At 47.0% G+C, this 25,333-nt stretch overlaps 3 protein-coding genes and 1 pseudogene across 5 annotated transcripts; 2 read left to right on the top strand and 2 right to left on the bottom strand.

Annotated features, from left to right (window-relative positions):
* Window positions 1-6,038: 6,038 nt before the first annotated feature.
* LOC124670894 lies at window positions 6,039-7,179 on the bottom strand (annotated as a pseudogene).
* Window positions 7,180-8,007: 828 nt separating this feature from the next.
* On the bottom strand, window positions 8,008-10,316 carry LOC124676867 (50S ribosomal protein HLP, mitochondrial-like). Its single transcript, XM_047212888.1, has 4 exons — window positions 10,181-10,316; window positions 9,978-10,046; window positions 9,278-9,381; window positions 8,008-8,721 (listed from the first exon to the last, which is right to left on the bottom strand). The coding sequence occupies exons 2-4, from the start codon at window positions 10,009-10,011 to the stop codon at window positions 8,347-8,349; spliced, it is 513 nt and encodes a 170-aa protein (XP_047068844.1). The 5' UTR covers window positions 10,012-10,046; window positions 10,181-10,316; the 3' UTR covers window positions 8,008-8,346.
* Window positions 10,317-10,557: 241 nt separating this feature from the next.
* Window positions 10,558-14,763, top strand: LOC124676211 (OVARIAN TUMOR DOMAIN-containing deubiquitinating enzyme 7-like). 3 transcript variants are annotated; one of them, XM_047212282.1, is made up of 11 exons: window positions 10,558-10,670; window positions 10,773-10,879; window positions 11,053-11,128; window positions 11,266-11,415; window positions 11,622-11,686; window positions 11,782-11,866; window positions 11,966-12,115; window positions 12,231-12,348; window positions 13,592-13,707; window positions 13,834-13,931; window positions 14,340-14,763. In XM_047212282.1, the coding sequence occupies exons 1-11, from the start codon at window positions 10,608-10,610 to the stop codon at window positions 14,464-14,466; spliced, it is 1,155 nt and encodes a 384-aa protein (XP_047068238.1). In that variant the 5' UTR covers window positions 10,558-10,607; the 3' UTR covers window positions 14,467-14,763. The 3 variants fall into 3 exon arrangements, with proteins under 3 accessions (XP_047068238.1, XP_047068239.1, XP_047068240.1); XM_047212283.1 differs by having other exon boundaries at window positions 11,046-11,128; XM_047212284.1 differs by lacking the exon at window positions 10,558-10,670 and having other exon boundaries at window positions 10,779-10,879; window positions 11,069-11,128.
* Window positions 14,764-19,765: 5,002 nt separating this feature from the next.
* On the top strand, window positions 19,766-22,793 carry LOC124672737 (oryzain beta chain-like). The gene is made up of 5 exons (XM_047208911.1): window positions 19,766-20,267; window positions 21,203-21,441; window positions 21,531-21,671; window positions 21,761-22,228; window positions 22,451-22,793. The coding sequence occupies exons 1-5, from the start codon at window positions 19,766-19,768 to the stop codon at window positions 22,514-22,516; spliced, it is 1,416 nt and encodes a 471-aa protein (XP_047064867.1). The 3' UTR covers window positions 22,517-22,793.
* Window positions 22,794-25,333: the final 2,540 nt, after the last annotated feature.

Raw genomic sequence — 25,333 nt, 5'->3', positions numbered from 1 at the left:
ACCGAGAGATCATGGTGACCTAGAAGATCATCCAAGCTCCGGAGGTGAAGGGCTGTGCACAAACCCAAGTCTGCCTCAACAAAGCATTACTTTCTAGGAGCTGGACCAAGGTATACCTAGTTCCCGGAAGAGATCCAATGGATCTAATCCATCATATGCATAAGCATGGGATGAGCGAGATGCTCATATGGGTAAATCATCACTTGGTTTTCACCAAGGATTACCGCTAGTCAAAAGCCACTAAGACAGAAACCATCCGAGATACAAATCGAGTGCACGAAGCTAGACAAGCATGCACGGATGCACACTAACAAGATCACATGCACGAGATAGCACCAGTAGATAGCATAGATTAGCAGCTAAGACTACACGAAGATCCTAAGCAAGCAACCATCGAAACCCTAGATTTCTTCACGGGCAAGCATATTGGCATTCATACTTACTATGATCCCCTAATATGCAAGCAAAGTTGAGTAGCCAACAAGATCCAACCACTAGGTGAGCAACCAGTCAGTAGCAAGGCTACTGAGGTCACATCACACTTAGCACCAAATAAGAGCAAGCCAAATAGACCACATCACTATCCAGAAATGGATTCAGAGTTAATTGCTTGTAAAAGAATCATGAACAGCAAACTCATATACAAGCAAGACATTTAAATCATCACTTGCATAAGCAGTTCATCATAATTAAGTAATCTAAGCATGAATTTATCACAGATCCATGCTAAGCATGACAACAGCATACTGTTAAGCAATACAACTTAATTCATAGCCACTAGAGCAAGTAAGCAACAGCACAGTGATGCTTGAGCATCGGCATCACCAAATAAGTGAACCATATAACCACGGTGTTAGCCAGGTAAGCAATCATCGACAAACAATTGATCAAATTGATCAATCATAGCAAGCCAAGCTACACAGAGAGTTTTGCCAACAAGCAAGAAATGATCCAATGGATCATTAGGTTGCGGAATTAGTACCGAATCATATCACGAGCACCTCGGCACACACACAAGTGTCACGGATGCATCACAAGTACACCTAGACAAGCAAGCATGATAGTCCGAGTAAGCATAAGCAAGTCATAACCAAGCATAGCATGGAATAGATAGCTTTTGAGCAAGCACAGTAGAGCATGGCAAGTACAGAGCATGCTAGGAGCAGCAGAGAAGTAAGCACAGCATAGATAGCAAGCAAATCGACATGTGCCAGTACCAGCAACTGGTAATCTGACCATGGGCTTGCAGTAGAACCGAAGCACGATGAAGATTGCGCAGAGCAAGAGTATGACTCTAGATGATCACAAGACCACAAAGAGCAACAGATCATGAGGAGGAAGAAGAACAGTGGCAAGGGAGGCGCACAGAAGAGAAGGAGGAGGAGCGAGAGGACCTTACCCGCGCTCGGAGGCAGAAGCTATGGCATGGCGAGGCAGTGCCCGCGCGGCCATAGCAGCTGCAAAGCCGGGAAGTCGCCGGCGTTACGCCGACGAACACCACCACAGCAGCACGAAGCATGGAGACGACGGCACGGCGCTGCAAGCAGCACCCGCGCCGAGGTCGGTCTCGGAGGCGCACACGTCGACGACGAGGGCGAGAGCTCGTCGGAGAATCACCCGGATCGCCCATGGCGATTCTCCGGAGATCCGGACCGAGGCGATTCGCCGGGAGAGGACGAGAGGAGAGAAACGGCTCGGACGGATCGATAGATCCGCTCGAGGCGGTTCTAGATCGGTAGGTGACCACGGCGGAGGAGGCCGGTGATGGCCGGAGCGTGGGCGGCGGCCATGGCGGCGACGCCATCGCCTCGGGGTCGCCGGAGATTAGGGTTAGACGAGTGAGAAGAGGGCCGAGTGAGAGTGAGAGTGGTGGGCCGCTTCGGCGCCACCAAACCCAAAAGGGGGCCAGCCTATTTGGGCCGTCCCTGGGTTAGTCTATTGGGCTGGGCCCAATATGAGTCCAAGGGGTAATTTGGTCTTTTTCTAATTAATAAAAGATCAAAACTTTACCAAATTTTAATAAATCATAAACAACTCTAAAAATCCAATAAAAATTGGATTTATGAATGAAAAATAAATCTTAACCAGAATAAAATATGAAATGGAATTTATGAAACAAATTCAAATTTATGAATTTTCGAATTTAAATAATCACTTGGAATTTTCAATTATTATTTCCTTGTATTTAAAATTCAAGGAAAAATCTCAAATAAGTTCAAAAACTTATTTTCGAACATTTCAAAATGAGATTCTATTATTCCAAGTCATTTCTTTTGAACAAGAGAATTTTTCCAGAAAACTACTATATTCCCTTTTATTCCAAAAACTATAGAGGTAACTTTATAATTTCAAATTATTTTGGAATGACTAAGGTAATTACCAAGTAAAATCATGTTACTTTGGATTGTTGTACTTTGTGTGAATTACAATGATTAATACTTTTAAATCAATTGTAAATTACCGTCAAAGACATAAATCTTAAATACAACCCTAAATTGTAATAACTCAATGGGGTAAAGGGATTCAACATAAAAAAATACATCCATGATTGCATTATTTGGATTTTTATAACATTGTCCTTACCGGACAATGATGCTTCTTACGTAACCCGAGGTCCAGGTTCCATCAACTGCATTGAACTGCACTATCTCGCAGTCCACAGGCAAGTTCACCCTTGCTCATGTCAACTTGATTATTTTTACTACTTTTAATGCAAAGCTATATACTTATCATTCCCGCATCGCAAATGAAATGTTAATTTCCAACTATGAATATGACTATGTGGTCGGCAATGGAACCATGGTATGTGTTGATATGGTGGAGGTTCCATTGCAATGGGTTATATCACCCTAGGATTAAATTACCAATGCCGTCCGGTTGATTCTAGCGCCGTACAAATCGCGTTGACCATGAGATCTATAATGGCTCTGGGAAGCCGGTCGTATCTTTTCCCTTCACGCACGCCAACGGATTGGTAGAGCCGGCGGGGTCGCTGGAGGCACTGCCGTAGGTTGGGATAGCCTTTTAAATCCCCATCCATTAGTGATGATGGCTCTACGATCTATGAAGGATTGTCCAAAGTACACCATGAGTAAAGCCGTATTATCGGGGAAGTCTACTGGAGGTGTGCGGGTGGACAAAAGGGTGGGTTTGCGGTCGCGGAGAAGGCGGTGTGGGCTTGGATCTTTATACCTGGCCTCACACCAAAGGAAGTGTGAACGGGGGCAAGTCCTCGCGGATGGCAAAAAGGGTGAGATCTCTTGTGGGAAAAGTAACGCACCTCTGCAGAGTGTATTAAATTGTGGTCGTCACTCCTTGTTCCGGGAAGGAAGCTGCGAACGCGGCAGGAAAGGAACTCCACGAAGTTCGGTCAACTCCGTGAAGATCGACGGGCATAGTTTTCATAATAAAAGCAACCTTTTGAAGAAATGTTTTCAAAACATGCATTGACCTGCGATTTCCGATCAATGGTCGTAGCTAGTGCATCAAACACCTTTTATTCTTTTAGAACTTGCTGAGTACCTCTCGTACTCACTTTCTTTCGACACCCTTGCTAGACTCGTGATCCCGAAGTGGAGGCTATCAACGATGGGGCACCGGAAGGAAGCTACGAGCTGGTCTACGAAGAACTCGATCTTACCGGCGGAGTGGAAGGCGTAGACTATGGGATAGTCTACGGACCGGATGACACGGAGGTGGAGGAGTAGTGACATACCTTAGTATCATAGAGCCGAGCAACGTAGAACTTACCTAAATAAGTTGTTGAGCTCTTTTCATCTTTAGTATAATTTGTAATGGTACTTTAGTAGTCTCTTAGGGTGTTCTCATAGGACCTGTGAGGATACCAACTTGTAAGACAATGTTTGTAATAAAGTATGGAGTGTTATGACCTGCAATGTTTCTGTTGTACCACTCTGAGGGATATGGCAATTTGTGAGGAAGCCCCTTCACAAAGATCATATCAACGACTTGTATACTACAACATGCAGTGGTATGCTGGGTCACCGCAGTGTTGCAAGTGTTGAATGGTGGTGACATGCTATTGGTGTGGAATGATACTTCTATCATGCTAATTCCAAAGGTTACAAACCTAATGAGTATGGAGGACCCGAGGCAATGAGTATGAAGGACCAGAGGCTGATCAGTCTATGTAATGTGATTTACAAGTAAATATTCGAAGTGTTGGCCGATCATCTTAAGATGATATTACCAAATATTATAGCGCTAAATCCTTTGTCCCGGAAGGCTAATCACGGATAAAATCCTGCTAGCATATGAGTGCACACAATTTATGCTAAATAAGGGGACGAGAAAGAAAGGTTTTACAACGGTGAAGCTGGAAATTAGTAAGGCGTAAGAGAGAGTAGAGGGGCACTTTTTGGAAGATATGATGAGGAGAATGGGTTTCCATTAGCAATGGATTTAAAGGATCAAGCCATGTGTGTCGACAGTGAATTATACAGTGAGCGTGAACAATGTATATTGTGATGTTATCATGCCCAAAAGAGGACGACTAAGCCAAGGTGACCCACTTTCTCCAAGCTATGTGTGATTATGGTGAATTATAGGTTGAGAATGTTGTTGCCTATTCGTGGTACCTCGGAGGAGGGATCCTCACGAGGGGGAGAAGAAGTAGGGGTCATTGGGCGGAGTGTCCTCGGGACGGTGGTACGCGAGTTACCAGCTTCGGAACACCTGCACGATGACAGGACCTACTGCTGCTTGTCTGAAATAATCTGGGCGTTTTCGCGTTGTTACAATGAGTTGTGGTTGTGCCTCTAGGGCTCCCAGGATCCGGCTTATAAAGGCGCTCGGATCTAGGATTTACACGGAGAGTCCTAGCCGGAATACAAGATGCCTAACTACGGAATATTACATTGCCGTGCACGTCAAGGATCCACCTTTCCTTATGCGTCGTATTGGATCCGGATACTTCATGGGCCTTCACAGATCCAACTATCTTCATAGGGCGGTTAAGATCCGGCTCTTGTTACCTGGGCTGGACTTCATCCATCTTGATCTACAGCAATTGGGCCACCTGATGGGCCACATGCCACCATCACCGTCTATGGGCCACCCGGCCTTGCCGGATCTAGATCACGCTGTTGATATACCCATAAAGTATACCCACAACAGAGAACCTCCATGATATCAGGAGGGAATGTTTGTTGGACCATGCTCCTCCACGTGGAGGTATGTTGGTAGTGTAACATCAGCCCAAGAAGTCCAGCCATTAATTGAAGTTCGCATCCAATGACTAGGCTGCCTCCTTGAGATGTAAGAAGGAGAAAACCCTAGCCACCTATGGTGACTGTTGAGATAAGAAAGAGCGAGCCTAGAACGTGGTTAATGTTGTGAGAGGGTGAGAGGACACATGTGATTCCTATCTAGATTTCTAAGATTTGATCGGTCCATCTTGCTTCAAGCTGGTGTTTGGATCGGTTCCAAACATGGTGAGCTTGTTCCTTATATTTAGTACATCGATGTGGTTAGATGGTTTGAGATTGGAACAGCGGAGTATCAGTTTTGAGAGCGGTTTTGTCAGTTCAGACAGATGCAGTTTTAGCACATAGCAGTTTTGGTAGCACAGTTTGAGCAGACAAATAGTATCCAGTTGAGCTGATTTTTTGTAAGTACGTTGGAATCACATATGTCTGCTTGTCTATCAAGTTTCGTGTAGTTTGAATCTATGGTTTAATAACAGTTTGTTGATTATCCAAGGGAATAAAAACTATGATACCTCAGCTTTGATGTAATATTAACTATCGTGGTTATTGTTGTTGCCGCTTTGGTAACGAGCTCGAGTGCGTTGTAATCTCTAGAGGTTCTACAGAAGTTTCTCATAGTTAAAATAGGGTGGACCATTTTTTCATATCTGTGTTTTTTTACTTCTCGTACCCTTGTGTCACTTGTGAGTATGCTTAGATCTGTTACATATCTATCGGTTGAAGCTATCCTCGAAGTTCAGTGGACGAGTCTGTGTATCGCCTCCTCCGACTGCAATATAATGAACCAGCGCGGCTGCACTTTTAAGCATTTCAGATTATTAAAATAACGAGGCCAGCTAGCTTAAAAAATGTAAAATCATAAAGAAGAAACATCAATCCGGTCAGGAAGTCAAGATCTTCATGAGCGTAGCAAAGACAATGCGGCAACGCTCCATGAACCAGCCTGCGAATGCCATGGAAAGCGCAAGGGATATGACCCTGGGGATCTCCTCCGCCGCCGGCTCGACCCAGCCAGGTGAAATAGCACACCACCATTTGCGAACAAGCGGCAAAAATACAAATACAAATACAAATACAACGCAGAAACGACATGATTGAACCATCGACCAGAGCGGCGGCGAGCAGGAGACGCCGTGGGGAAAATTTTGGCCAGCTTGGCGTCCTCCGGCATGACCTCATCAACCGCTGTCAGCGCACCGAAGTGCTTCGTCCACTCGGCCAGGAGCGGCGCGGTGGCGGGGTCGAAAGTCTTGACGCCATGCGTGGCATCGGTGGCGCGCACCCAGGCGAGAAGGCTGCCGAGCACGACGTCCACATATCCGGCTGTGTCGCCGCCGAAAAAGGGCTTCGAGCACTCGCTCAGAGCTGCCTCTAGCGTCTCCACCGCGGCGGCCGCCTGCTTCTTCCCCTCCGCTCGCTCGCCGTCCGTTTTGCCCCATGATGCCGTGTGCTTCGCCTTGATGAACTGAAACAGTTGCACGGGCTGCACGATCAGAAACTATCTTTTGCGGTTGTATCGGCTGAATATATATCAACTATGGTAATAATGAAAACGTCGATTATCAGGGAAACAAATTCAATACCGTGTCATCGATGAAGTCCGCCAAGTAGCGAGCGACGGCGCGCTTGGAGGGGTCGTCGGGGAGGAGGGAAGGGCCGACGCCGGCGAAGACCTCGTCGACGTACTGTACCATGTTCAACGACGTCCCGCGGACAGGCTCGCCGCCGTGGACCAGCACCGGCCGCGTGCTCTGGAGGAGCAGCTCGATGCTGTCCTTTTTCAGGTCTTGCTCCTCCACATACTGGTAGCTCACGCCCTTGAGGCCGAGGGCGAGACGCACGCGCAGTACGTGGGGGCTCGCCCACGGCCCCAGCAGCTTCAGGTCGTCTCCTCCTCCTCCGGCCATTCTTCCTGTTCGTCGGCGTCGATCAGCTAAACTTTGCAGTAAGTACAGTTAGCTTTGTTTGTTGGGTTGTTCTTGTCTGCCCTTATTGGTGTTCGGTTCGCTGTCTGACTAGTTTGGGATGAAACGAGGGAGGTACATGTACTGGCTTTATCCGTGTTTAGAACTTTTTGACTCGGACAAGTATAAGCAAAGTTTGGCGGTTCAGCAATTCCTCAAGAATTGATAGCCTGCCCAAGTGCTGTGAAGGTTCCGGACGCCTCGGAGGAAGGAGATTTCGCGGGAGATACCAGGAAGCAGAAATACTGCCAACTCTCTCCCTAAGTGGCTGCTTGATTTTTCTCCCTAAGTGGCTGCTTGATTTTTCTGGCTCTGAAAGCCGTGAAAGTTGGCACTATCACTTTCTTGATTATCTGGAAGCTGCGCACTGATCCTAATCATGCCTAATCCATCAGACGACAGAGGTAACAATGAAGACAATTAGTTAGCTATTTTCGATTTCCATGACTGTTTCCTTTAATTCCCTTGTCTCCTTTTGATGGCCAAAACCAGCCTTGGTTCGGTCGATGGCTCCTTCCAAAGTACGCATGCTTCTGCTGGTTCTGTTGGACACATTGGTGCCTGAAACTAGTCACTCCCTCTCTCCCAAATGCCTAAATCCACCTAACAAACTTAAAGGACGTTCCAAGAACATCTTGAGCTCTATACATCCAATATCTACAAGCTGGATATTACCCAAATGTTTAAGGACCACAAAAGAACATAACTAATATGATTCGGAAGTTTAGTGATCTTAAAATAGAGTCAGGTTACCATGTACTGAACATAAAAGAACGAACAGATTATAATGTGGACACATAGTAAGTCCTCTTCTATTTTGTAAACAATTCACTACAGCTCAATCGGTGTACATTCTCCCTTTAGAGTCGAGATTATTGCAAACAAAGACGTGCAAGACCTCGTCTAGTTTGCAGGTGATTATAATGTGGACACACGGTACAAGTCCTCGTCTAGTTTGTAGGTGATTCACTACAGTTCAATCGGTGCAGATTCTCCTTTTAGAGTACAGATTATTGCAAACAGAAATAACCAAAGAAAGGTAAAATACACTAACAGCAAGAGACTACCAAAACAACCCATGGACAATCTTGGAGATTTCCATTTCATTCTGCAGAACTAACAGGGAGATAGATATAACTAAGCATATAGATTCCTCAAACTATGTGCTCAGCCAATGCAAGGATCTTCAGATGCTTCTTCTTCCTGAGCTCATGCGGAACAGGACCAAAGACGCGTGTGCCAATCAGTTCCCCCTTGTTGTTCACGATGACAATCGCATTGTCGTCGAACTGGACCTCGCTGCCATCGCTGCGCCCCTTTTTCATGGCAGCACGGACAACCACTCCATATACCACATCTCCTTTCTTGACCTTACCGCGAGGTTGCGCTTCCTTGACAGAACCGATGATCATGTCCCCAAGCCTTGCTCCTTTCTTCCCCCTAAGGGACTGTATGCACATAACCCGCTTGGCTCCAGAATTGTCTACCACCTTGAGGTTTGTTCTCATCTGGATGAATGTTCTGATTTGCTGAACCCAGAATAGAAACACATGTCACCACATTTATCATTGGAAAGCATTTGTGGTTCGATAAACAAGCACCTCAAGAAAACTACACATTCCACTTCTAGCAGTTATCTTGTTAGCTTTGCAAACAGGTTATGTAGATAATTTTTTCTTCACAAACTTCGTTTCAATCTCTTATTTTATGGCTATCTTCTGTTCTGCTACAACAGAAGCAATGAAAAATGCTTAAAGAATGTCTCGTAAGGAAAACTCCGAAACATGTACTTCAATAAGTCATCGAATCTAGCCTGTAATCAATTGTAGACAACTAAGTTAACTGAAGAAATTTCCTGGATCTTGACAACAGTATTAATACAGGCCATTCAATGATATAACAAACTACCTAGTTAATACCGGATCATGGATATCATTGGAACAAAATAAAAGAAACACACCTCGCTTGAACAAATTACCAAATGGATCAAAAAAGGGCATGATGATTTATGACTAATAACAAATTAGACGTGAGGGGGCGTTAATTTAACATTTGTGGTTGAAGGAAGCAGCAATACTGCAATACCTGGCAGACAGCATCAGAACGAGATGGTCTAGTCACTGCTTCAATAGAGCTGTTAACACCCCCATACATATTGTTTCCAAGGCTTCCCATCAAAGTACGGCCAACTACATAAATAAATAAAACATTTAGATCATGTGATTTTGCTAAGCATCACATTGCAGCACCAAAATGCATTTGCTAATTAGAGAAATAAAAAAAGTTCAATAAATTCTATAATTTTATTTAAAGTTATCTTCTAGTTAAGCATATCAAGCTAACTTTATCTGTTTAAAATCCAAAATGAAAAGAAAAAAAAAACAGGACAAAAGTAGATGTAACTGCTATAGCTTTCAGAAAAAAATTATGGTAGTTCCTTAAGCATTTATGTTATATGAATTAACCATAATCACCATAGGTCCATATTCCTATAAGCTATAGCAGTTAAAATTTTCAGGCAAACACGGAATCTGAAGTTTGGACTGACTAAGGTACGACTAGCAGATCCCATTCAGAAAAAGGTTCAAGTAGTAGCCAAGATTTTTCTCCATGGTTTTGATACACCATGTTGGATTGCTGAATTCCATATTAACTGAAACTCATTTACTGCAATCAGCAGCCAACTACTACCACGCGTCCCATCGTAAACGAGTGGCACGAGAACTGAGCAGCAAATTCATAATGCCAAGGTTAAAACGAGAAGGCTCAGTCAGACGAGCAGTACCTGACGAACACTTTGACCTGAGGAATGCTGCCATTTCTTGTCACCTGCTGTATATCTACCTAGGTTTCCCTGCAGAAGAAAATGGCTCAATTTTTTTACAGCGATACTACCACGGATTGCGCCTAGCAACAGGACCGGTAGAACCGAATCTGTCGCAGAAATCTTGGCGCGTATAAGGAACAGCAAAGCTAGGGCTTCCTTACACCAGAGAAGAAGGACTCGCGCGCCCGGATGGATCTCCGCTCCGGGCTAGTAGGGTAGATGGAGGGGAGGAGGACGCCGACGAGGAAGTAGAGCTCCTGCGCTTTCGAGCTGCGGTCGAAACGGGGGTGGGGTTTCTGCCGGCGGCGGCGCGGGGCTCCGGCACGGACGAGCACAACCCAGCTCAACGGCCCACGGCCATGGAATAGGCCCTTTCAGACCCGCCCGGCCCATAATTGTTGTGCCATTATTCAAGCCCACGAGGCGGCCCAGGCTGATCCTTTCGGCTCCCTGCTTATTTTCCTACTCCTTTTCCCCTCCGATCCCTCTCCCCCGTCTCCGGCAGAGTTCGATAGCTCTACTCCCTCCCATCGCGCCGTCCGCCGCCGCCGCCGATTTCTCTAGCATACTGCGAGGAAGCGCAGCGCGATGGCGGGCAAGAAGAAGGCAGCCGCGGCGTCCAAGGCCCGCAAGCCGAAGCAGCGCGATGCAGTAAACACCAAAAACTACGCTTCGATCGATCCCTTACTTCCCGTGTTTGATCGAAATTAGGACCGGGGAGTGAAGCTCGTTGTTTTTCCGATTGATCTTCAGGTAAAGAAGTTGGGGAAGAAGGCCGACATGTCGGAGTTCAGGGCGCAGCTGGACTCCATTGGGGTCAAGATAGTCGAGGTCACCGCCGATGGCAACTGCTTCTTCAGGTTTAGGAACCCCTCTTCTTGACTTGGATTCTATCAGACTCTTGCTCGTCTCCGGAAAAAAGAGGGGGGATTTAGTTCTTTTTTTTTTTTGTACCCGGAGGGTGGGGCAGTTCTGCTGCTGTGGGTATGTATGCTGTTTTTTGAGTTACATGACTACTCATCGTAGTCTGCAGGGCAATGGGTGACCAGCTTGAGGGCGATGAAGAGAAGCACATGAAGTACCGGGAGATGGTTGTGCACTACATCGTGGTAAGAGATTGATACAGCCTATTTTTGCATAGGAATCTCCTTGTAAATTGTAATGTCAGTTAGGATTTCATCCGGACTAGGCGGGACTGATTAGACACGATGCTGAATTGTTGGTGGTACATCCTTATTGTGTGCAGGAACACCGTGAGGAGTTTGAGCCCTTCATCGAGGATGAGGTGCCGTTCGATGAATACTGTGACTCTATGATGAAGGATGGGACTTGGGCTGGCAATATGGAGTTGCAGGCGGGCTCTCTTGTCACCAACAGGAACATATGCATTCACATGGTAATTTTCAATGCAAGCCTTCCTTCTGATTATTGATATATGGATGGCATAATAATGCACTCGGACCATTTATGCTATATCACCGCTAGTCTATCTATAGATTAGTAGGTCACTTGTATGTCCTTCGATATTCATTCTTTTTGGTTAGATTCATTTACATATTGTACATTTTATTGATATTTGTATCATTGCTGTTTGTTTTACAGCTTAACTCACCACGATGGTACATAAATAACTTTTCTGGTCGTGAAGCCAGCAATATGGTTCATTTGTAAGTTGATATATTATACGATATGTAACTAATATGTTAGTGTCGATGGTAGTAAACATGGTTCTCTTGCAACTTCTAATTTGTTGTCAATGCAGATCGTATCATCACGGTGAGCACTACAACAGTGTCAGACTGACTGAAGATCCATGCCAAGGCCCTGCAATGCCAGTTGTTATCAAGGTATTTTCACTGTGAAAGTTGTAAACAGTTCAGCTCCGTTCTGTTCTGGAAGGACAATGTTTGCTTACGTCTATTTCTTTTTCTGTCATAATCTTACAGACAGATGCCAATGTAGCCAGCACAAGCAATAGTGCTCAAACAAAAGCAAAAGACCTAAAGAAATCTTCGAACAGGTCAACCTATGACGATAGATCGGTTAAACGGGTCATGGATGGAACTGGATGTTCTGATGCCACTGTAGCTGAACATGTATGGGTTGTATGATTAATCGTCATTTTGACATCGCATTTGTTAACTTGCTTTAGATTGATCTTAGCAATCACTGTCTGTTGATGTCATTAGTAATGATCAATTGATCATGCAGGTTTTGGGGGAATTTGATGGTGATGTTGATGCTGCTGTTGAGTACATGATAGCTGAACTAGTTGCAATGTGTTCTGATAATGTGGATGAAGATCTTTATATGGACTATGCGTGCAAGGGTAAGCTTTAACTACCACGAATTTACTAAATACCTCTCTGTTTTCCCAACAGTTTTATCCGTCCATGTGTGTTTATTGTACTTTGCAAAGTAATGACCAATCTGTGAATTTTGGTTACTAGTAGCAAACCGGAATTGGGGGTACTTCTAGTAAATGTTATCCCCATCTTTGCTGAAGGCTCCGTATGAGAACTGATGGCTTTTGGTGTGAAATTTGCACTCTTTTGAAGATAACATTAGCTCAGTTTTCAGAGTCTAATCTTGTTGCAGTGTTCTTGGCTTCTTCCTAAAATATGAACTAGTTCGCTTTCTGTTGGAAGCATGTGTCTTATAGTCTTATTCACAGAGGTCTTAATTGTGTAGATGACAGGCAAGTATTAGGTAGGAGTACTAACCTAGCTATATCGGGTGATATAGCATGTAGATGTTCTGGGTCCTCATGTTGTGGAATCATTTTGAACACTGCACTCTTTTTGTAGAACCATTTTGAACACAAAACTGTGAACTGATTTGTGGGAAAGTTGAAGCATCCATGTATTCTTGCCAAAATATGCTACTTTTTCTCTTTTGGAATTTGGATGCATTTCCTATTCGTTCTGCTGGAATTGTTAAAGGTAGTCGATATGTTAGTCAACAATCAGCATCCATATAATTTGTAGTATATCTGTGCTGAGTTGTATGCGATAACAAGAAAGGCCTGCACTGTCCAATGTAGACTTTTTTTTTTGCTACTAAATTGCTGGTTGTTGTGAATATAAATTTGGGTGATATATTATCTAAGAGAGAATGTAGTATAGACTTTGATAAACACTACTTCCTTGCTTTGTAATCTGGACACGTTTTAATGTGTTGTGTATCTAGAAAAAACTGAGTTAATTAATTCTGATCGTGCACTAATAAGATGTTAAGTGTGCTAGGTACAATAGCCTCCAAGTTTTTTTAAAAAAAAATCTAACATAGGAATTTTATGATTTTTTTTATTTTATCATGCTGGAATGTTCTGGATTCTTGAATAAATCTATTGAAGAACAGTTGGATGCGGAAAGCCCATAGGCTTTATATTTTGTAGAAGATGAGCTTAGTGCATCATATTTTGTAGAATATGAGCTTAGCAGTTAGCACATCATATTTTGTAGAAGATGAGCTTAGCACACATTAAGTGTCCTAGGTACAATAGCCTCCAATATTTGCTCGTTCATTTACTGTCATAATTGCTGGATGCTCATAGGCTTTATATTTTGTAGAAGATGAGCTTAGCACATCCCAGAATGGGAACCAAATAAATTACCACAAGGAAGAAGAAAGCTGTTCTAGTAAAGATGAAACAGTTCAGAAATCCAAAAGTTCACATGCTAAGAAGGTAACTATCATGCGGGCACTTCTTAACTGATGTTCCCAGTGTTGAACTGCCCCGCATTGTTCCACCATGTTGAGACTAGAAAGGCGAAGAATGGTAATGAGAATTATCTCTTGTTCTTTTGTACAGGATAAGTCCAATTCCAAGGAGTGCTCTTGTGGATCTGCAAAGAAGCACAAGGCTTCTTGTAGTTTAGCCACGGCTGTAGCGTCAAAAGCACCTCCACGGTATGACTTTTGATGTTCTCATCCTCTCTTAGTCTTTTAGCATATTCTTTGCTACTTATGAGCTTCTTTCCTGTTGCTTCCATGGCAAATATTCTTCAGATAATCTCTTCTAGATAAAAGCAACATTGTGAATGTTCTTGCACGCAGCATATCTGTTCTGTTTTGTACAGTTCATGTATTTCAAATAGTGGTTTATAATGGGAAAAAAAGGGGAAAGTTCTTAGTCTTATCTCATATATGAATAGTGAGAATATTTTCCAGCCCTCTTTACAGAGCTCATTTTGGTGGTTAAGATAAGTTAAATATTTACGTTCAAGTAACAAGGCCCTGTTTTTTGTTGGTATGATGTTGAAGTGTGATGAAATATACACTTATAATGCCTTTTTGTATGTACTTGACACCTATCAGGACCAAAGGTGGCCAAGGGAAGGCTCAGAAAGGGAAGAAGCAAAAGAAGAAAGAACCTGAAGCAGCACCCGTCAAGGAGCGCAAGTCTACGGTACCCCTACCAGATCTAGGAGCTCTCTGCATATGAACCACCTTTTAACGGTGACCGCACTCTGACGTATGGAAACCCAGGCATAAGTTTTCAAGAGATGCCTGACTTGCCTTTGCTAGAACTGCACTGTTCTAGCTGAATGCCGTACCGTATGATTGTTGTCTACTATTCTAGCGGTATGATTGGGAGAATGGGATGAATGATGGTGTTGGCAGATTAATTAGCAGGTTTCCGTGGGGTTTTACATACAGCTGATTTCTGGTGGTGAAACCTCACTTGTGAACAGTGCAATATATGTATACGGTAATCAGTTACCTGAAGCTTTTGGTTTCACAAAAGGTTCAGTCTGTTTGCAAATTTTCAGATTCGCACTGGTTATGGTTCCCCCTTCACGTTCGTTTGTGTGGCAAATAGAGACCTCCGGGCCTCGTTGTTTGACATGTACTTTCTCCGTTTGCTGTGGGGGTCCTCTGTACTATCCGACGAAATCCATGAAAATGTCATGGGAATAATGCTGCGAACGTGTGAGTAAGACTTGTGAAAGTAGTCTTTTCATCTTTTGTTGATGTGAATGTGGAGTTCAGCACATAAACAAAGATTAAAAGGACTAGAAGGGGTTGCTTAGCGACAGCCCAGACTCCGACAATGTTCCTTGGTGAGGAAGGGGAAAGGCTCTTTGGTGCGTGATCTCCACTATACTAACTCAATGTCAAATGTTGCTTTTGAGCTTTACATACATTTTGTAAAGCAGTGACACAGCCCACAGGCAAAGCAAAGATGAAGAAAGAAGATGAGATTTTGATGGACTGTGTAGGGCGGCAACATGTGCTTTCTTCATTAAGTATTTCTATATACTCCCTCCGGTTCATATTAATTGACTCTAATATGAATGTATCTAGACATATTTTAGTTCTAGATATATCCATATTGGAGTCAATTAATATGAATCGGAGGGAGTACTATGTTCTCAAGCATTTGAAATGACTTTTGAGGAGAACAATAGTGTCAAGCAATGTACAAGAAAGAAATTTTCTCTCTTGTGAGAAATAACTTTTAAGGCTTTCTCATCCTATCGCTGAAGCGGCGTCCTGTCGTGGATAGGGCCAGTCGCAAAAAAATTATTTTTTAGGAGAAAATAAGCAGCGCCGCACTTTATCCAAAGGCATACTCTATAGTGTAGTGCTTGGTCCACTCGAGATACCCTTCACCTAGCAAATGATCAGAGGTTCCTGTCGGCCCTGGCCAATAACCACCGTGCATTCTTAAAATAGAAGCTTTTTCACGGAAAATGAACATGGAGTCGATTAGGCTGGCAGTACGTAGCGTTTGGTGTGTATCTGGCTAGTGGTCCTTCTGGCATTTTCGACCTGACGCAAACTGTATATTTTTTGGCCATTAACGTTCGCGGATTGGGGCCCCATGATGTGCAGGCTGCGACTTCTGGAGATGCGCCCTCGCCTCGGCGAGACTGGCATTGCCCGCCTGGCTTTCGGCGTTGCTCGCCGATGGAGCAACCTGAGGGACGCCCCCCGCTCTCCAACGCGACGACCATACGCGCCGCCGCCTCCCCAATGCCCTCCCCGTGGGGGCCGTAGAGCTCGTCCTCACGGGCATAGGCGGCGGTCTGCTTCGCCTTGAACGATGCGATCTGTCTGGATCTTCTAGATAGTGGGGCGCGAGCCATGGCGATAACGCAACTTCAGATGCTTTCGTGGTCGGCCATGGAGATCGTAGGTAGGGTTTGTCGTTGTTGTGGCAGCGGCACTCATATTATAGCCACATCAAGGTGGGAACTAGTATTCGGTTTCCCCGTGTGCGAAACAGCGGCCACGCATGCCAATCGATCGGCTGTGCGCGTGAACCTACCGCCCTCGCGCGAGAACCGGTAATATACGGTGCCATGCCTCAACGGAACGTTAATGACCATTAAAAAACGTGACATTTGAAATAATAAATTGCCTCGGCCCGCTGGAAATACCCTAGACGCAAATAGTCACTCACTCGTGCCTTTTCAGCCACTTTTGTATCAACGGCTCGATCCAACAGATGATCATATTTGGTGACCGAAATGCATAGGATGCCCCTAGGCACGGTCGGTCGGTACGCTGCCCGAACCATCAACCACGTTCGTGCGTGCCGTGCCCATGATTTGGCCGGCGAAAGAAAACATGCACCGATGTGTAGGATAACTGCCTGCGAATCTAGCTAGGCTACGCTACAGTCAGGGAGGATACGCAAGGAACCTGTGTGGTGTGGCAGTGGCAGAGCGGCGCGCGCGTTTAACCCCTCGGACGAAGCAACGGACGGAACGGAAAGCTACGGGCTCTAGTGGAATCCGTAGGATTGCGTCACTGCGTGTCTGATCAATTTGATTATTCTTCCAATTCAACAAGTTGGATGGATGTTCAACTTGGCAAGGAAACGGTGGCCCGGCCGTCCGTCCGTCCATGTTTCCGGCACGGGCGGGCTGCCCCTCCGGTTCCCGAGGAGCTAGAGCCATACCGAGCGGTCACCGTGTGCACTGTTTGCGGCGAGAACGTTCACCGGCGCGAGCACGCACGTCACTGCCGTTCCAACCATCGGGGGCCAGCGCGCCGCAGTCCGTAGCTACGTACCCGCCGTTTCGCGGCGAGGAAGTTCACGGGCACCGGCGGCGGCGGAGCAGCCAGCCGCACCGCATCTGCATATTCCTTTCCGGCTAAGGAAAAGGACGGAGGCTCCTAGATTCCGTTGGGGGCTGCGCTGCCCCCTGCCGACCACCGTAGGCGGTTGCTAGCTCATCGTTGTTGACGGCTTTCTTAGCCGGAACGGGTGCACGATAGAAACGGTTCGCCGTTCTTGAAAAGCGTCTAACGGTCGGTCGAATGGCCGGCGTGCGCGTCGGCGACTCTACGGCCGTGACCAGTCAGCTACTTCCTCCGTCCTTAAATAAGTATACATTTAGCTCTAAATTTTATCCACAAAGAGAGTACTCATATCTTTTAAATGTATTTTAATTGCTTCTTTTTCAAACACAGAAATCAAACCCAATAATATTAAACGCATATTCTTCTTATTTTTTTACATGCACTTAACTTACTGAAAGTGAAAGAATTAAAGAGAATAGATGCATGTTACCAATGTATTTTTACTTCACTTCATAATTTATCTCAAAAACCTGCATGCACACTTATTTGTGGACGGATGGAGTAAACCGTGCTTTGTGCCCCAGCTTTGACGGATCGTGCTCTCGCTCCATCGCGGTAGGACCATTTCCAGCGGCATGATGAAAACAAGAGCAAAGCGGTAGTTTAGGGTTTAGGGTCCGTCTTTCCAAGGAAAAAAAAATGGGTATGTCTGTCCATCGAACCGCATTCGTAACCCTAATTTGCATCGCGATCGCGTTAGCGCGGTCAGCTCGCGTGACCTATCGGGTCTGGCCTGCCAGGGACAACGAAATACAACAGATCGAAATCGTGCCCCTTCCCTTATTTGCAATCCTAGGGCAACATCGCCACCCCGCCACTTCCCACCGCTCCCACGCTGACGTTAATGTGCTCTGTCGCTCTGCATTATTCGAATGGCTTCTAAAAAACATTGCTCCTGCGGTGAACTATGAGACCAATGGAAAAGCATACGACAAGCCATACTATCTTGCTTGCCGATAGTCTCTATCTTGACCGGATCACACTTGTGAAGATTGTCCGCAAACCTGATGTAGAGAAAACTAAGAGGTTTGCCCAGAGGCAAGATAAGTATGCATGAAAGATGTGGAGTGGGTATTTGGTGTGCTCCAAACTCAATGGGCTATTATTCATTATCCAACTAGAACATGGTGATGACTGTTGTGTGGTCAAGCACAACGTGGTCGTTGAGATAGAGCGTTCTGACGACCTCAGTAACCACGAAGGAGAATTTAAGAGTGAATTGGTTCAGCCACAGCCCGAGGCGGGAACATGTGAGGAGTTTCAGCATATGTACATTGAAGTCTTTGAAAGCCACATTTCCAAACGCCCTGTAGGAGGGTTCGATTGATCACATATGAGCATTGGCAGGCCATAAAGAGAAGGGGGAGTAGTCAATCTCATCTCATTTTATTTGTTAATTATGAACAACACTCTTTCATTTTTCATCTCCACTACTTATAAAAGAGAGAACTTGGAAGGAAAATTACATCTTAACCATTCACACACATCGATCAAATGGTCGAGACTCGTCTGTTCTCCCCACCCCTCCACCCCAAATTGACACGCGCGGTCCATCCGCCAGAAAAAAGAAAGGCGTGTGCTTGCATTAAAAGCAAAATTTCCTATTAAATATTGTGCAAAAAAGTAATTAGAAAAATTCAATCATCTGAATCAATTATTTATTCCTATGAAAGTAATAATATTAGTCTAACCGTCCAAAATCCTATGAAAGTAATGATAATCCCAAATCCTCGTTATAGGTAGAGAGCTACTTATTGGTGTGCGATCTCTGGATTTTCGCCTCTAGGCGCATTTAAGTGTGCGATCTTTGGATTTTCGCCCAGCCTTCACGTTCACTGTGATACACAAATATACGGGTATATCTGTTGGAGTAGTATTACCTCTGTCTATAGTATATAAAAATAGGTCATAAGTTTATCTAAATTAAATATATTTAGATCTTTTTAATGTATAGATCTATATTTAAATAAACCTCTAACATCTTTTTTATGTGCGGAGAAAGTACTTTTTTAAAATCTACTTTTAATCTTGGTGCATCTGCTTGTGCCATAGGAAAATCATTTTGAATCTTCAAAAAAAAAATCAATCAAAAATTTTGTGTATACATCTTGACATTCTATGTGTGCACGCCAAGTTTCATGAAAATGAAATTTTTATGACATGTGTAAAAAATAGTCTCGCGAAAAAACACACGATATATTTTAATTTGTTCTTTTTTGCTACTCGTAGTATACAAAAAAATACCAAATGATAATGCAGAGATCTCCCCCGTCCACGCTTGATCCACGGCCTCGATCGACCATGGTGATGTGGCCGTGGATCAGAGTCCTTATCCGATCCGACCAATATTCTAGACAGACAGGCCGTGCATAGTCAGGATTAGATTCTTCTGACATGCAGGATTAGAATCAGAATCAGCTTAAACAAATAATTCGAGTTTGAATTAGAATTAAGAAAACAACACCAAAACCGCACCTTCCTGCCCACCCAGGACTCTTTTCCCCGACCCCAAACCGACCGAGCCCCCATCTATAAATCCGACCCGCACCCAACCCCTCAACACACACCCATCGAAATCACGAACAAGAAAAAACTCGAAAAAGTATCTCGTCCCTCTCGCGAGAGCGACGCCCCTCTCCACCGCCACCATGGCACGCGCCGCCGCCGCGGCGGCCCTGCTGCTCGTCCTCCTGGCCGCCACCGCCCTCGCCGCCTCCGCCGCGGACATGTCGATCATCTCCTACAACGAGGCGCACGGCACGCGGGGCCTGGAGGAGCGCACCGAGGCGGAGGCCCGGGCCGTCTACGACCTCTGGCTCGCCGAGAACGGCGGCGGCTCGGGCCCCCCGCGCAACTCCAACGCGCTCGTCGACCGCTTCCGCGTCTTCTGGGACAACCTCCGCTTCGTCGACGCCCACAACGCGCGCGCCGCCGCGGGCCAGGAGGGGTTCCGGCTCGGGATGAACCGGTTCGCGGATCTCACCAACGCCGAGTTCCGGGCGGCGTTCCTCGGGGTGAAGGGCGCCGCTGAGAGGGTGGGCCGCGTGGTGGGCGAGAGGTATCGCCACGATGGGGTTGAGGAGCTGCCCGAGGCCGTCGATTGGAGGGCGAAGGGCGCCGTCGCCGCCGTCAAGAACCAGGGCCAATGCGGTGAGTAACAATCTCTCCTCACTCTCGAGCGATTTTGCTGTTGAGTAGTTTTTCATGCCTAGATTAGATTAGATGCGATCGATCCCCTGCTCTGTTAACGGCAATATCGGATCTAGCCTGCGTCAGTTTTACCCTAGTTCTTATAGATCCCAAATCGATCATGGTAGCGGTGCAACACTGCAACCGGTGTGCTATGAAATTGAATTCTGGGGGTTGCTGAAAAAAAATCACGTACGGGCTAGGTTAGTTGCATAGTTTAATTGCTGGTTTGTTTTTCATATACCTTCCTTAAGAAGGAAGCAATGGCTGCCAGTCGCGCCGCTTTGACTTGGTGAGGAATTAATAGCAGGCGATTCCTGGAGCTGCCTTGCGCCGTGTGGTTTCCTTGCTTCCAGACACCCGAGCTTCGCTCCAAAATTGTTTTCCTGATTTGTGGCCGCCTTTTTGGGTTGATTTTTGTTTGTTTCCATGTAACTGAAATTATTGTAATTTGGTGTATCTGTCAGTCAAGTATACTGCTGACCAGCTGATCATCGTGAGTGACTTATACCACCAACCAACTAGGTTAACAAGATCTCGCAATGTTTAATCACAACTATTTTAAGCTTTTTAGTGCCTCTGTACAGATTGTTCTGTATGGTAATTATGCTGTTAGTAGTATGTGGTATGGTGCTGATCTACTCATTATGTCCCCTGCCCTTGATATTGGACCATGGGGAATATGAGCAAACCAATGTCATGACAGGAAATTGATGTAGTTAAACTGGTTTTGAGGGGTTGGTGCACCCTTCCTGTTATATTTGGCACCTATAGATGGGATAAGTGAGTATAACTCTGATTGGGGCGATCCTAGGAACTGATTAGTTTGTGTAATTGTAATTGTTTTCAAGTTATTTTGATGTTGACTGATGGATTGTTTTTGTGGACGTGTGCAGGAAGTTGCTGGGCCTTTTCTGCAATCAGCTCAGTAGAAAGCATCAACCAAATTGTCACTGGTGAGCTGGTCACATTATCTGAGCAGGAGCTTGTGGAGTGTGACACCAATGGGCAGAGCAATGGCTGCAATGGGGGGCTTATGGATGATGCCTTCGATTTCATCATAAAGAACGGTGGCGTTGATACTGAAGATGATTACCCTTACAAAGCCTTGGACGGCAGATGTGATATCAACAGGGTAATTTCTTTTTTTACTTCCTTCATATTGTCTCTGCATCCAGATGATTCTCGCTGCTGATGTTCTAACTGGTTTATCTGATTTTTCAGAAAAATGCAAAGGTGGTGAGCATCGATGGCTTTGAAGATGTCCCTGAAAATGATGAGAAATCGTTGCAGAAGGCGGTTGCTCACCAGCCCGTGAGTGTTGCCATCGAAGCTGGTGGCCGAGAGTTTCAGCTCTATCAGTCGGTAAGTGAACTTGCTGCAGCAAGCAGCTTACTTTTATCCAACGTTTAGCTCATTCTGGTGATAACTGTCCCCTTTGATCAACATTACAGGGTGTCTTCAGTGGAAGGTGTGGCACACAACTTGACCATGGTGTGGTTGCTGTTGGCTATGGCACTGAGAACGGCAAGGACTACTGGATCGTCCGCAACTCATGGGGTCCAAACTGGGGAGAGGCTGGGTACCTCCGCATGGAGCGCAACATCAACGTGACCACTGGGAAATGCGGGATTGCCATGATGTCATCGTACCCTACCAAGAATGGTGCTAACCCGCCCAAGCCATCTCCAACACCCCCCACGCCACCGACACCGCCTCCCCCAGTTGCCCCTGACCATGTCTGTGACGAGAACCAGTCATGCCCGGCCGGCAGCACCTGCTGCTGCGCGTTCAGCTTCAGGAACCAATGCCTGTTATGGGGCTGCTGCCCGGTTGAAGGCGCCACCTGCTGCAAGGACCATGCCAGCTGCTGCCCACCGGACTACCCCGTCTGCAACATCCGTGCTGGAACTTGCTCAGCGGTAATGACTTTGCCTTACTGTGTTTGTTCTTTCTGCAGCATTTAGTGTTCATCTCATGCAAGGTAGACAGTTTTGAGAAGTCATGTCATATGCATGATCGAACTGACCTGAGAGCTATGTGCCGCGCTTTTCTTGAATTACCCAGCAGATATTACGTTTTACTTGAGATTTGAGTGGAAAACCATAATGGATCAACTAACCTCTTCTGTTTTGATTTAACAGAGCAAGAACAGCCCGCTGACTGTGAAGGCCTTGAAGCGCACCCTCGCTAAGCGCATCACCGCATGAACTCGTCGAGACGGCGGTGAATAGAAGGATGCGGCTGCCTGGAGCTTTTCTGCCTCTGTGCACCGCAAACCTTTATTCAAAATTTGAACTAGACATGGCTTTTGTAGAATTGGTTCTTAAGTTCAGTACTACTACTTATCTTAGATGAAGTCGTCGTTGTACATATCTCGCTCCCATTTGTAATGTTCTCAAGAATATTTGTCAAGCTAATTAGTGATTATCCTTGTTCATCTCAACTTTTAACTACAAGAGATTAAGCTGTGTGCTCTGTTCGTACCGTTTACTGCCTTTGCTTTCATATGAGCGGTAACAGTGATGTCGTGATGTCTCCTGGAGTACATCTGTCCTTAACTCCATATACGAAGGGCTTTCCTGATTTCATCCAAAGACTTTGGCTATACATGGATGGTTACTGTCAGGCATCACTTTTTTTTTTTTGATTTAACTGAACAATTCAGCCGAAGCAAAGCCTTACGATATCACTGTTGCTTGGCTAGATAGATCATTGAAAGGAATATTATTGCCTATGAATATCATCTTTCCAAACCGTTCAAATCTGAGCCAGACATAAATCCAAGTTTTTATTTACAATAAGATCAGCTACACCCAAACTTGCAAACATATCAACAACGTGAAAAAGTATGTGTAGCTACAAGCTTGTCCATCTCGAGTGAAACCGTCTTTATCATCTTGGTGTCTTAGCAAAACAGGAAAGAGCAAACTGAAGTACTGAACTACTTGGATCTTGAGCTCGGGTTGGGTCATGATGCCACTCTCAGTCTTCTTCCAGCAAAACTTCATCCGGATGCATCCACAAGATCGTCTTCACATTTGGATCATCAGAGCATCCCCACTCGTTGGCGCTCCCCACGCCTAAATCCGGCGAAATTTTCGTCCGGATTGGAGGAAGATTTGGCGTGGGGAGTAGTAGTTTCCCAGCCGCGTGCCCAGGCGAAGTCGACGATGCGAATTTAAAAACGGAAACTTGACAAACTACGGCTAAAAACGGGTGAATATAGACTAAATTTAATGATATTTATTACATTACGGGAGGAGTTCATACATAGAGGCCGAATTCGACTATATTTCGAATTCGGCTAGGAAATTCAAACGCTAATTTTAAAACACGGCGCTCTACATGCCGAAATGGCGGTAGAACACCGTGTAGTCGCCGCCGTCGTCGTCGGAGCCGTCGTCGTTGGCCTTCGGCTGCGCGGCTCGGCTGCTGCTGCCACGGCCGGCGTCTCCCACCCCGGGGATGGCTTGTACCGGTCGTCGTCGGAGGACTCGAGGTCGACGACGGGGACAGCCGACGCCGGATGGAGGTGTCGCGAGGACGGCGGTCACCGCGCGACATCGTCGTTGGCGGTTGGAGCGGCGCGGGCGGCGAGTCGGCGTGCGGCGGCCGGGTCCGGCGGCCGCCGCCGCTGCTCCGCCTCCTCGCGCTCCCGGTCGCGCCCTGGCCCGGTCCGATGCGGCGTCGTCGGCGCGCTTCTCCTCCTCCATGTCGTGCAGCGACACGGCGATCGCCTCCGCCATCGCGGCGTCCTCCGCGCGCTTCGCCTCGTCCTCGGCGAGGCTGGCTTGCGGCGGCCTCTTTCTTTGTCTTCTTCCGGCCGCTCTGCGGCGCGGAAGGCTCGTTCTCGGATGACGAGGGCGCCGGCTGCTGCGCCCTGCGGTCGCCGGCGGAGACGCCGGCTCCTTCTTGACACGCACCGGCGTCGAAGGCGACGTCGCCTCCTCCCTCTTCACCGGCGCCAAGGATGACCTCGGCGCCGATCCGAAGACCGACGAGCTGGCAGCCATGCGCCGTGGCTGCCAGACGTTTCCCGGCGGCGGCTAGCCGATGCCCTCGATGGAGGGGCATCGTGAGCACCGGAAGTTGCCGCCCTCGATGTGCTCGAGGACGGCCTCGAGTGTCCGGCCCGGCGCGCTCCACCACCGTCGGCGGCCCGCGGCGTTGTTGCGCGTAGGCGGAGGCGGCGGGCCGTCGTAGGCCGCCAGCTCCCGCTCCCACCGCCGGAGGAAGTACGAGTTCCACGCCGTGTAGTTGTCGGGGTGGTGGCGTGGCTCGGCGCGCTCCTCATCGGTCATCGTCATCCTCGCCTCCTCGATGGCGACGTCGAGGGCATGGACCCGCGGCGGTGGCGGGATTGGAACGCCGCCAGCACTTAGCCGCCAGCCGCCTCCGGGAGGCCTCGTGTCCGGCGGGCAGGGGTACCCCGCCTGGTGGAGGAGGTGCCCCTCCCACGCGTGGAGCGACCGGCGGGGAAGCCGTTGTTGGCTGCGCCGTCGTCGTCGTAGAACGCCATCTTGGGAGTAGAGGGAGAGTGGAGGAGAGTGGAGCACGGGGTACGCCTTGCGGTGATCGGACCGGCGTATATAGGCGTGGCTGGCGCGGGGATTAAATGCCGCGCGGATTGCGACGTGTCCGCGGCGAGCTGACCGGCGGCAGCCTTTAGTGCGCGCGGAAGACGACGACATTAACTCGCCGCGTGGCCGGCGAATGCAGACCGGCGGCAGGCTTTTACAGCGCGCGGAAGACGATGCGATGAGGACGACGATCGGTTTCTCTCGCCAGACAAGTTGGGGCCACCAGACGCGCGGGAAGTTTCTCGCCGTTTCGCGCGCTTTCGTTTCGTCCGGAGTCCCCGAGCGCTCCCCGGGGGGCCGGGGATGGCGTGGGATCGCCGGATGGATTTAGGCCCAAATCCGGACGAAAACGAGGAACCGGGGGCGCGACTGGACCGAATTACGCCGTCCGGATGGAAAAAACGCTCGCCGGGGGCCTGTTCGGGGGGACGAGTGGAGATGCTC

This window comes from Lolium rigidum, chromosome 7 (assembly GCF_022539505.1).
Source record: "Lolium rigidum isolate FL_2022 chromosome 7, APGP_CSIRO_Lrig_0.1, whole genome shotgun sequence".
Classification (NCBI taxonomy): Eukaryota; Viridiplantae; Streptophyta; class Magnoliopsida; order Poales; family Poaceae; genus Lolium; species Lolium rigidum.
Note: the sequence above shows the minus strand (reverse complement) of the source record. Positions and strands in the feature narration are given on the sequence as shown.

Coding starts and splice junctions, on each gene's coding strand:
- LOC124676867 (XM_047212888.1), bottom strand. CDS start 10,011: ATGGCAGCATTCCTCAGGTCAAAGTGTTCGTCAG. Junction 9,382..9,977: donor CAGGTCAAAGTGTTCGTCAG/GTACTGCTCGTC, acceptor TTATTTATGTAG/TTGGCCGTACTTTGATGGGA. Junction 8,722..9,277: donor GTTCTGATGCTGTCTGCCAG/GTATTGCAGTAT, acceptor TTCTGGGTTCAG/CAAATCAGAACATTCATCCA.
- LOC124676211 (XM_047212282.1), top strand. CDS start 10,608: ATGGCGGGCAAGAAGAAGGCAGCCGCGGCGTCCAAGGCCCGCAAGCCG. Junction 10,671..10,772: donor AGCCGAAGCAGCGCGATGCA/GTAAACACCAAA, acceptor ATTGATCTTCAG/GTAAAGAAGTTGGGGAAGAA. Junction 11,416..11,621: donor GGAACATATGCATTCACATG/GTAATTTTCAAT, acceptor TTTGTTTTACAG/CTTAACTCACCACGATGGTA.
- LOC124672737 (XM_047208911.1), top strand. CDS start 19,766: ATGGCACGCGCCGCCGCCGCGGCGGCCCTGCTGCTCGTCCTCCTGGCC. Junction 20,268..21,202: donor CAAGAACCAGGGCCAATGCG/GTGAGTAACAAT, acceptor GGACGTGTGCAG/GAAGTTGCTGGGCCTTTTCT. Junction 21,442..21,530: donor GCAGATGTGATATCAACAGG/GTAATTTCTTTT, acceptor CTGATTTTTCAG/AAAAATGCAAAGGTGGTGAG.